Genomic DNA, 12,106 nt, shown 5'->3' with positions numbered 1-12,106 from the left:
AGCTGCTTTCAATCACAGAATTTATCGAACCAAATTACCTAAACAGTGACTAAAAGAAACTAAAGAAAAGCCATGAAAGATCAAATGAACAGGATTAGATAAGCACATATTACAGTAATACTCATACATGTACCTGTTTTTAGTGTGGTAAAAGAAACAGATTCTTTAATTCAATTTCAGATTTGGGTTCATTTTCAAATTCACAGCTACATTAAAAAAATGATTCCCCTGTGAACCCACCTTTTTCCTTCTTCAAAATTGGTTTACATTTGGATGGCTTGAATAAGAACAACACATAAATATTTTTTTCAAATATTCAAAGTGGTGTTTTTTTGGTAATTAGGAAAAATGTTAATTTTGGAATAAAACTGTAAAATTTGATTTCTCTTGGTTGAGTTCTGCTGCATAACAAATTAAAACCTACTAAAAGAAAATTGTATAATCTAAAAACCGTAAAAAAATCTACAGATTGGAAAAAACTAAAAATTTAGATTTTCAATATGATTTACAGCAGTGGTTCCCAAACTTTTCTGAGTCGTAGCACCCTTTTTCAATTAAAATGTTTCCATGGCGCCCCACCCTAAGTAAAAGTATGACTACTCATAAGTTAGAGATAAAAATAAATAAAATTCATGTATCTTCATTATTTTTTTACTTTATTAACATTAAATTAATAATTATAAATGTCTTGGTTCAATTAATTATGAAGCTTTTACAATATTTGACGGCACCCTGTGAAGAAGTCGCAGCTCCCCGGGCACCATGGCACACAGTTTGTGATCACTGATTAACAGGAACAATTTGTAAACCAAAACTTATTGTAATCTCTATCATGAAAATTAAAAAAAAAAAAATTCCTCACTCAGTTGATTTATGTGAAATGAGCCTGTCTTCTGTAAGTTTTAAACAAATGAAATCACATATTAATCAGAGTGATACAGACATTGTGATCACTATCTTATTAAAGTGAATTAAATAGTTCTTGAAAAAGTGTAAAGACACAATGACATGGTTTACTTTTCCTAATACAACACCCAAATCACAAAAAATTATTTTTGATTCCAAAACATTAAAGAATATTTTTTTAAAGCAGATCAATAATATATACCATTACATGATAAAAAATGAATGAAATAAAACATAAAATCCATATTTTAATTTTGTTTTTTTAGATGTAAAAACTACTTAAGAGAGATAAAAGATACACTAATTTTTTTTTAAATATTCAATAAATTCTCCTTTACCAGATTGCAATTCCAAAACATTTTTGGTTTTATTTGATTGTGTACATGACTATGACTCTTCAATTCACGCATTGATCCACCCACAAAATTACACTGACAACACTGAAAGTTAGGTTTCTGAAAAAAAAAAAAAAATTTTTAAATAATTCATACACATCACTTTTTTTTAAATTTTATTTACCTAATAACTGTAACATAAAGCTGCAAATTAAATACAGATGTAGTCTCAAATCCAAACATTTGCAATTATAAAAATATTGATCTGAAAATACATCACTTAATTATGAATTTATGTTTTAACTAGACCTAAAAAACTGTATAATACAAGCCATAGTGTATAATAAAAATATAAAAACAAACCAGATACTTAATTGATGGATAGATTAAACAATAAATAAATTATTAAAGCTGGCTTTAATTGTGAGAGGACTTGAGTGCTCAGTGATACAGAGTAACTGGACCAAAGGTGCAATCATATCGAAGAGTTATCTGTTGAGAGCCAGACTAAGGAATGATTCCTGAAAGAGGGTAGCAGCTCTTTCAGTAGTTGTTAAGGGCTTTGTCAGGAGAACTTAAAAGGGCCATATCAACATCACTCAATCTTCTGAGTTCTGCACAGCTGAAAGCAATGGAAAACGTAGCTCTTTGCATTTTCATGTAACAAAGATGGAGGTGCCTTCCTTGGTAAAATATTCCGGAAGTAAACTAGTACCCCACTCGGATCTCCAGGTGGGGACTACTAAAGAAGGGGTCACCAAAAAATTAAAAAATAAAATTCTATGAGTTGGAGTCAGGAATGTTAGAAATCTAAAAAAAGGTTGGTAGGTGAAAAAATTTAAAGAGGGAAATGGATAGGTTAAATGTAGATATAATAGGAATTAGCGAGGTTCAGTGGGGAAAGGACCTACTTTTGGTCAGGTGGTTTTAGAATAATTAACTTAATGATAATGAAATGTAGATTGAGGTTTAAAAATGTGAAGAAAAGGTGTCAGATAAATCAGTGGAATTTGGAAAAGCTTGAGGAAGAGGAGGTAAAGAAGATTTTTGAGGAATATATCACAAAAGGTCTGAGTAAAAACAATAAGGCAGAAAATATAGAAGAACAATGGGAGAATGTTAAAAAGGACATTCTTAAATCATCAGAAGCAAACTTAGGCTGAACAAAGAGAACTGGTAGAAAACCTTGGATATCAAAGGATATATTGGAGCTGATGAATGAACACAGAAAGTATAAGAATGCTGGCCTCCAGTATTACGAACTGCAGACCATGTCACCTAGATATACACAACAGACCTTTTGCCAACAAGAAATCTTGGACCTTCGGTCTGAATTTGCCACATAAATATGGAAAGCATAAGTTACTTTAAGAGCCAGTATTTATCTAAACTACTGAAGAACGAAAAAACTGAACTGGTCGCAATCCAGCACATTGTAACACTGAGGAACAATTGCAAAAAAGAGGCAAAATATCTGGATATGAATTGCTTGGTGCCACATATCATGATGCGTACGACGTCACTACTTATGTTAGACGCGATACAGAAAACACTACTCTCATCCCACCTCCACAGGCAATAAAATTCATAATGTTGTAGTTAAAATCGGAAGTATAACAGTGTCCAACATCTTACTCCTTTATTTTTCCTGTTTAGCCTCCGGTAACTACCGTTTAGATAATTCTTCAGAGGATGAATGAGGATGATATGTATGAGTGTAAATGAAGTGTAGTCTTGTACATTCTCAGTTCGACCAAGACTACATCTATAAACCACCAGCTGTCTCGTGGCCAACGTCAGTAATCCAAATACAATCTCACTCTGCAGTCTACTTGGGCGATTTTAATAGCCACCATGAGCAATGGAAATATAAAGACTGTGATGCGAACAGTGAGGCTCTAGTGAGATGGGCGAGGATGAGAATCTTAGTCCTGTCTTTGATGCTAAAGACCGATTTACTTTTAAATCAGCGCCTTGGAGGCAGGAATATAACCCGGATCTATGTTTCATCTCAACTAACCTGAGACCTTGCGTCAAGAATGGACCACAAAGCAGAATAACCAAATCCCATGTATTACTCAAAAGCTGCCGGGTTTTGACTTGCCACATAAGACATGGTCAACGCTAAAAAGAATACGAACTCAGCATGGTAGGTGTGCCTATTTCCTATATAAATGGGGTAAAACACTGATGCCCCTTTGCGAGTGTGGTAAAAATCAAACTGTTAAACACAGGAAGATTTCCTGATGGCAACTCCAGAATCAGTACCTTGTATTAATTTGTTAGATGTTTGTTTGCAATTTTTAACTGTAATTGTTGTTGTGTCTTGGTACCATACGCTAAATAAATAAATAATTTATTGTGTAATGTTTTTTTTTACAATTAAAGGTTAATAATTATTAATAAATCAATATATTTCAATTAAAAAAAAAAAAAAAAAAAGTTAAAAAAAACGAAATTAAATCATGTGCCCTCCCCCTTGTAAGCCAAAATATTTCATTAATTAAAATTTTATTTGGCTATAACTCCAGAACTATTGAAAATAAATACCATATACTGTTGAAAAGCTCTCAATGAGGGTATTACTGTAGTTAAGAAAACATCCAAAATCCAAATTTCTGTAGATTTTGTAGATCAGCGAATCGTTTTTGAGTTATGCGAGATACATTGTACGTACGTATAGACATCACGCCAAAACTAATCAAAATGGATTCAGGGATGGTCAAAATGGATATTTCTGTTGAAATGTGAAATTTTTCATGATTAATTAATTTGTACAAAGAAGTATTGGATTGTAATTGTATTAAGCTGTATCATATGCATTCAAAAATTTAAAAACAGAGGAATCACTTCTGTATGGTATATAGGTGGCAGAACAAAGTTCAGTTTATACCTTCCCTTACCACAAATAAGCTGGGTTGATAATGACTTGAGATATATAGTTATACTTGTAATATTTCCTTAGTGGCTTCCTAGCCAGCTTCCAGCTAACTCTTTCACAACTTTCAGAGTTTTTAGCTATTTAATGTATCGGAAGCATATTTGTCATTCAATTCTCTGTATGACTCAACAAAAAAACAACAAAAATCAAAGTTACGCTGAACAACAACCAGATCACATTCAAGATCACATTCAAGTAAATAGAAAAAATTAAACGTACCTATTTCAAAGAGCCAAACATATCATTATAGTATAGCAATGTGACAAGCCCACTCAGATTACCAGAGGGACTGGTTACATAGTGAAAATCATTATCAGTATCTGGAAAATACTCTATCTGACCAGTACCTCAAGTACAAAAATACTTTAAATGTGTTACAACTATTACGAAGCAGGAATACTAATGTAAATCAACAAGTTAAAATGTATGGTATAAGTATTTTATCAACATTTAATATTTCTTTACAAATCAAAGGATAAGGATGTATACTCACATCTGTAGAATGCTTTGCCTGCACATGTCTTCTAAGAAATTTTAAGCTATCAGTTTCATATGGACAATGGGGGCAATTTAGAAGATGACCTTCATTATGCTGCAATTCATGTCTACGTAATGTGCTAACTCGAATTGTTGAAAACTGGCAATGGTTACAATGATAAATAACCTTATGCTGCAATATAGAATACAATGAATGAATTTAAAATATGAGATATAATCATATGAGATATTTTAATTTTAATTAAAATATTTTAGGAAAATTAGAATTAGTTAAGATGATTCTTTATGAAAAAGAATACACATCTACACTGATACAATCCAAACAAAATGTCAATTCAAGAAACAAAGAGAATTAGCATATTAACAATAAATGGCACAAAATAATCTCTGCTGTAAAAATCTCCAGTTGCTTGAAACAGTATAGATCTCTAGGAAAATCTGAAACTGAAGACAATTAAACAAGGTCACAAAAAGTACACAGAAAAAGCATTTGAATTTATGTTACTGTACAAGGATACAATAATTCTTATCTTTATAGAACAAAGTATAGGTATACTAAAACCCATTAAACATAGGTAATAACTTGTCACTTATTTCTAATATTCTTTATCAGAATCCATAATTAATGTAACAACTGTCAAACAAATTGCCAGTAATTTACAATATAATGCTCTTGGTACTACTGTAAGGGAATGTTGCTGAAAAGTACAGCAGAGAATCATTTGTACTACCCATAAGCTAAGGAAATAAAAGAAATTAACTGGAATGAGCTACAGTTCTCACATGAATTATAGCATTAAGCTCATATGAATTAGCACATATTTTCCCACATCCACAAAACAGTTAAGCCTATCTACTCATGATAAATAAAAGATTACCTGCTAATCTTAATTTAATCTTTATTTATTATAATCCAAAGCATTTATATACCTCATTCATAAAGTATAAAGTAGTTCTCCTACCCTGCAGCACTGAGAAAAAAATATGTATCTGTGTATATCTACATCTACCTCGTAATTCTCACAGTTGTAAGGTTTCATTTTTCTCTAAGTCAAAAATGTCAGATGGCATAAATCATGAGTCAAGACAAAAAAAAGAATGACAAAAGTGAGTCAGACTAAGCATGCACAGTATCTAGTATCTTCAATTGCTTCATTAGGTAGCACTCCAAATTTCCTAATAAATCTGTCATGATCTCATTTCCCTCACACCAATGTGTAACAATGATTAAAAAAAAAAAATTTATCATTTGTAAGGGATCAGGGTATATGATATTATTCTTAAATGTAAACAAAATTCATCATGAATTGTTATATATATATATATATATATATATATAACAATTTCCTATATAAATGGGGTAAAACACTGATGCCCCTTTGCGAGTGTGGTAAAAATCAAACTGTTAAACACAGGAAGATTTCCTGATGGCAACTCCAGAATCAGTACCTTGTATTAATTTGTTAGATTGATTAATTTTTGGGTTGTGTTTTGAATTTTTAAGTCATGCAATAGTACTTTAAAAAATAACCAGTACATAAAAATATACAAATGATTAATGATTTTTAATGTAGGCTTATATATATATATAAGCCTACATTAATGAGTGGAAGGAAGATGAAATAAAATCACCAAGAATGTCAATGACTAGAATTATTAATCCTTTAGTCAAGAATCTAATGAAGCTCATAAAAATAATTCTAATGAAGAAAAGACAATTGGCCTTTCACACTCTCCTGTCTGTTCAGACAGACAAGTTTGTTGTTGTAGTAAATGAGATGAAATACTCAAAGAAAATTATTACTTCATGATTGGTGTTAATGCCACAGAGTTTCCAAATGCATCATAGAAAACAGTTTACAGAATTCATACTGAAAATCTAAGTTATCATGAACCAAGTGCAATATGTTAATCGATCCACAAAAAATTAAGAATGTCATAAACGTAAGCATTTTTGGATCATTCAGGAGACAGAGAAAAGTCTTTCTCCACATGACTTGCGATGAATTGTGGCCTTAATAAATCGATGAGTCAAAACAACAATCTACATAATGCTTTCATTTAAGTTACATTCAAGTAAACTTACCAGGTATATTATGGTACCATTTACTGAAAGTGTTTTTGAGTCGTTTTGTTGAATTTTATGCTTCTATGTAAAACAACTACGAGGGTTATTTTTTTTTCAAGGTCTGATCGGTCACGAAATTAAAATCACAGTGAAAATAAAAAATTTTTTATTTGTAACAAGAGCTGCAGACCAGGATAGAAACATGACTGAAAACACAGGCGGCTCTGTTCTATGACGAGGGTATTGGAAAGATGGTACCACGCTACGACAAATGTCCAAATCGGAGTGGCAACTATGTAGAGAAATAGCGTAACTATGTAAGTACTGGTTACAAATAAAAATTTTTTTATTTTCACTGTGGTTTTAATTTCATGACCAATCAGACCTTGAAAAAAAAATAACACTCGTATAAATAACATATACTGTGAAATGCTTTCAAAACTGAACTGTCACTCAGTACTGGCAATATAAGATCCTGATATCAAGAATTAAGATTCCTGACTATAAATAAGAAGTAAGAGGGTTTGTATACATAAAAAAGGATAGTAAAATGAAACAAATATGGCATAAAAGTGCATTTTATATTCTACAACAACTTACAATTATTTCTCTATACATTCACCATTTACAGTCTCTCAATATATCATTATCTCAGCTGTCACCATAACACATCTCTCTCAATGGTGAACCAATTTTCTCTCATTTTATCAATTAAGAATTCTGGCAGCCTTTCCTTCACCCACAACCTCATTGGGCCCTTCAGTTCATCCATGGTGAAATGAATACCCTTAATATTCCTCTTTAATTGTAGAAACAAGTGAAAAACACAGGGTATCAAATCAGGTGAATGTGGAGTATGTGGAATACGTTCAAATTTCAACTTCAAACAACAGCTGTGGCAGCTGCACATGCCGTGTAACTAGGTGATCACTAACAGTTGAAGAACTGTCTATTCCGTGAATTGTTGGACATATATATATACATCTCCTGGTATTTTGACATTTCTATTGACCCAGCTTCCAGGTAGTAAATCATGTACATGTGTTTTGATTCCCAGAATACTACCAGGAGAATTTTTGGGTTGTGTTTTGAATTTTTAAGCCATGCAATAGTACTTTAAAAAATAACCAGTACATAAAAATATACAAATGATTAAACTGAAATGCATAATAATTGCTGTACAACTAGAAACTAAATTGACAAAATTAAAAAAGTACAGTACATACTTTTTCATGAAGTTTTATATGTTTCAAAAACTGGTTTTCTCTTTTGGTTTTAAATGAGCAATTGGAACAGAAATATTTAAAAGGCATATTCTCCTCATAACGACGTCTCCTTTCAAACTCCACACATTTCTCTTCAGTCACTTCATTTGCAATTTCTTCCTCATCTATTCTTAACAACTGACATAATTTATCTAATGGATTTTCTTTTTTTTCACTTTTCAACTTCTCTTCCTTTTTTTTCACTTCTTTTGAGCGTGCATTAAAATTTTTTCCTGAGGCAAGCACTATGTTCATATACAACTCCTCTTGTTTCTTTTCAATTTTTGCAGTATCAGTCTACAACAATAGATATATATTTCAATAAGATGATTCAATGAACCACAAAAAGCATTTACATGGTGGGTCATTTAAAATATTTTAATTTAATAACTGCAAAGCTAATAACTTTAAAGCTAATACTTTTTTTTAATTTTATCAACATTTTCACAAAAAACAAATATAATTATTGTTACTGAATAAACAGTAATAAAACTGTTAATAGTATTTTAAATTGAATTTTATATAAGATGAAAAAAATTACATATACTGAACATAGGAAAAAATAAACCAATATTTGCAAGAGAGAAAAAACATATATAGAATGTAATATATAATTGTACTGTAAAATCGAAATAAAATCAGGAATTAATTTCATTATGCCAGTAAGAAACGTAAAACACAAAAATGCAGTATTTGTTATTTAACAAATGATATATAGGCATTATATTTAATTTTGATCCTTCCTACATTACATAAATATATATTATTGTACTAATGAATATAAGTGCCACAATCTCAATGGTTGTGGGCAAACAGACATGTATTACAAGTCATTATCACTTATGGAAGACATTTTTAAGAATAACAAGCATCCCAAGCCTGGCTTACTACAGAGAGTTAGGCGTTTCCTATTTATTCCCCTTCTTCACAGAGCCAAATATAAAATTGCATATTATTACAATGAGCCTACCAAAATGCAAGTCACAATCAGTCCTACAAATACTTTCTGCAAATGAACTGTTTGTAGAGCAAACATCATTATTTTCAAAGAAATCATCCCTGTGCTGGTTCCTCTTCTACTTCATGTGCTTTACACACAGCCATAAACACCGAAACAGACAGTGTAAAGCAATAAATAGGTCCCTTTCTGCTAAAATCAATGCATATTATATGTTGCATCTATTAAGCAGGATAAACATTACTACATACATTAATCTCAAACAGCAAATAATTCTTATGTGTTTACCTCCCAATCAAAAGTTTTTGTATTGGTTCTGATTAAATAAAAACTGAAACATTTTTCTCTGTTAATTTTACAAGCCAGATTGAATACTTAATTGAAAGTGAGAAACTGTAAAACTGGGAAATACAACAATATTCTGAATGTATCAGACTACAGTAATGTACCGTTGTAGATAAGGTAAAAATTAAAATAAGATTTTACAAAACAGATAATACGGTAACATTCATAATGAGATGATATATTTAAATAAAATTAAAAAGCAGAGAAAAGTGAAGAGCTGCTTCAAATCAGTCAAATAGCACTGTTATAAAAAAGAATTACTAATAACATTAAGTTAAAAAATAAATTATTAATATTTTTTTTTAAAGGATCTTTGCTTACTCAGTAATAAATATTATGTACAACATAAATCATTAGATATAATTTACCTTAGCATCAGTTTTAACAACAGCACCAGTTGTCACAAGAATAACTTGTGAATTATTATTTACTGACATTGTAACATGGTCAACACGTTGTTCATCAGAAGAAGATGGCTGCTGCATAGCAGAAGGAACAGTGCAGGTTAAAGATGGAATTATATTTAGCTGGCTACAATCATCAGATAAAACAAATACACTATGAACATCTTGTTCCAACTTTCTTCCATCAGAATTATCATCAGATAATGAAATATTTTTTTCTAATTCAACTGATGTTTCCTGTAAATTCTCTGGTTTCGATGCAGATAATAAACAATTATCGGTGGAATTATTTTGTGAAAATTCAGAAACACTGTCGTCTAAATCTTTAGGGACCTTTGAATCAGAATTACTGTACACTATATGATTAGTATTATTATTGTTATTATTACTATGTACAGAAGAAAGTGAGTTTTTTTTGCTGTTTGCTTGCCATTTTGTCAGTAAATCAATAAGTTTTATCTGAAAATAAAAAATTTCATTAATATTAAAGAAAAAGAAAAAACTCCAGAACACATATACTGTAATAACACAAATGCATAAAAATCAAGTCTATAAATATAATTTTTTATCATCTGAAATGAAGTAAATACTAGTTATAACAAGAAAAATATTATGATGTTAATTTATCATTGTTCCTTTGATTACAACAGTGATAATTCAAATAAAAACATAAATGAATTAGAAACAAGAAACACAAGTTAAAAAGAATGGAAGATTCAAGTAACAGATATTAAGTTTGGCAGAAGTATGACATGTAGAGGAAAAATATAAGGAATAAAGCAACAAGAATTTTAAAATATAACAACAGGATTGAACAGACTCAATTATGGTGGTTTAAGCAAATCACGTGAAAAAGTGAGAGAACAACAGAAATAGTTCTTGACAAAGAATAGTGAAAGAATAAGATCAATTAGAGATTCTTGATTCATTATCCAACCCAATAAGTTGGATAAGGCAGAGGAGAATGATGATAAAAAGTTTTATAAATCGAGTAATTGTATGTTAAAACAATAGATTTAAGGATGAAAAAAAAATTTTAATTACTATTTTAAACAAATTAAAGTTAGTAACAGTGAATAAGAGTTCTGAATAAGGTGGTTAATTTACAGACCCCGAATGACTCAATGGTTCCTCAGCACATGGTATACCTCAGGGAATAGTAAACAGAAAAGTGAAGGGTGTAAAGTAAGATAAAATGTAGATAGCAAACATCATTTTTCATAAACTGTTTTCCATAGGTTACTGAAGTTAAACAATTTTGAGAACAGCTAACTCCACTTAGCTGACACTTAACAGTTAATCCCCATGCTACTTAAGAAAAAATTGTTGAATCCATATAATTTATAACTAAAAATAATATTGTTCTAATTCTATCATATAAGGGGCACTCAAAACATTATCTACCTACCTCAAAAAGAGTGTAGGTGGAGAGGTAGTATTATTTTTATTTTTCAATATAGGTCCCTTGCACTTCCACACACTTGCTCCATTTAGTCTATACAGAGGTTATGCCAGAGTAAAAAAAAATTTTATCATGCTCCTCAAAATACCCTGAAACAGCTGCGTTCAATTCATCATTGCTGTGAAAATGTCTGTCCTGAAGGTTATTCCTGAGGTTTCTGAAGAGGAAAAAAATCACTCAGGGCCAGGTTGGAACTGTAAGGAGGAAGATGAGGAAGTTCTTGAAATCCACACTCCCTCAAAGTTTGCTTTGCAACATGTGATGAGTGGACTGGAGCACTGTCATGCAAAAGCAAGACACTTTCGGTTAGCTTCCCTCAGCGTTTTTCCTTTATTGCTGCCCATAGCTTCTGAAGACACTCAGCACATACATTACCAGTGATAGTCTGCTTGTGCTCCATGTATTCAGTTAACAAAATTCCCTCACTATCCCAAAAAATTGTGGCCATGATCTTCCCAGCCAATGGCTGGGAATTTTTTGGGTGTTGGGGATCCTTTGTGTTTCCACCGTATGGACTCTTGTTTGGTTTCAGGATCCCAATAATGAACAATCCATGTTTCAACACCAGTAACTATCCTGCTGAAAAAATCCATAGGATTCCTTTCACACAGCTGCAAGTTCTCTGCACAACATTGCTTCTGACGTGGTTTCATGGGACCAATCGGGAACTGACTTTTGTCATGTGTAAATGGTCATGAAGTATTGTTATAATCATTCCTTCAGACACTTCACATTCTGCAGCAAGTATTGGAATCCTAACACGCCTGTCTTCCATAACCAATCTGTCCACTTTCTGGCAGAGGTCAAGTGTGTTGCTTCCACAGGTCTTCTGCTGCATCATTTTTTATGGATTCCCTCCCTCACTTGAAGTGTTTGGACTAGAATTTCACTTGGTCTTGTGAAGGTGCATTATCACCATCCTAC

The 12,106-nt window shown here is 31.4% G+C and overlaps 1 protein-coding gene across 2 annotated transcripts in view; it reads right to left on the bottom strand.

Annotated features, from left to right (window-relative positions):
- LOC142322138 (uncharacterized) overlaps positions 1-12,106 on the bottom strand; it is a 34,104-nt gene that overhangs the window by 16,884 nt on the left and 5,114 nt on the right. Inside the window, exons 3-6 of one of the 2 annotated variants that reach the window (XM_075360868.1) lie at positions 9,685-10,179; positions 7,975-8,310; positions 4,676-4,852; positions 1,245-1,361 (exon numbers count right to left, since the gene is read on the bottom strand). In XM_075360868.1, coding sequence (XP_075216983.1) covers positions 1,245-1,361; positions 4,676-4,852; positions 7,975-8,310; positions 9,685-10,179 — 1,125 coding nt within the window. The remainder of the gene's footprint in view (positions 1-1,244; positions 1,362-4,675; positions 4,853-7,974; positions 8,311-9,684; positions 10,180-12,106) is intronic. The other variant, XM_075360869.1, reaches the window with a different exon arrangement.

This window comes from Lycorma delicatula, chromosome 3 (assembly GCF_047948215.1).
Source record: "Lycorma delicatula isolate Av1 chromosome 3, ASM4794821v1, whole genome shotgun sequence".
In the NCBI taxonomy this organism is placed as follows: domain Eukaryota; kingdom Metazoa; phylum Arthropoda; class Insecta; order Hemiptera; family Fulgoridae; genus Lycorma; species Lycorma delicatula.
The sequence above is the reverse complement of the archived record's forward strand: the minus strand, read 5'-3'. Positions and strand labels throughout refer to the sequence as shown.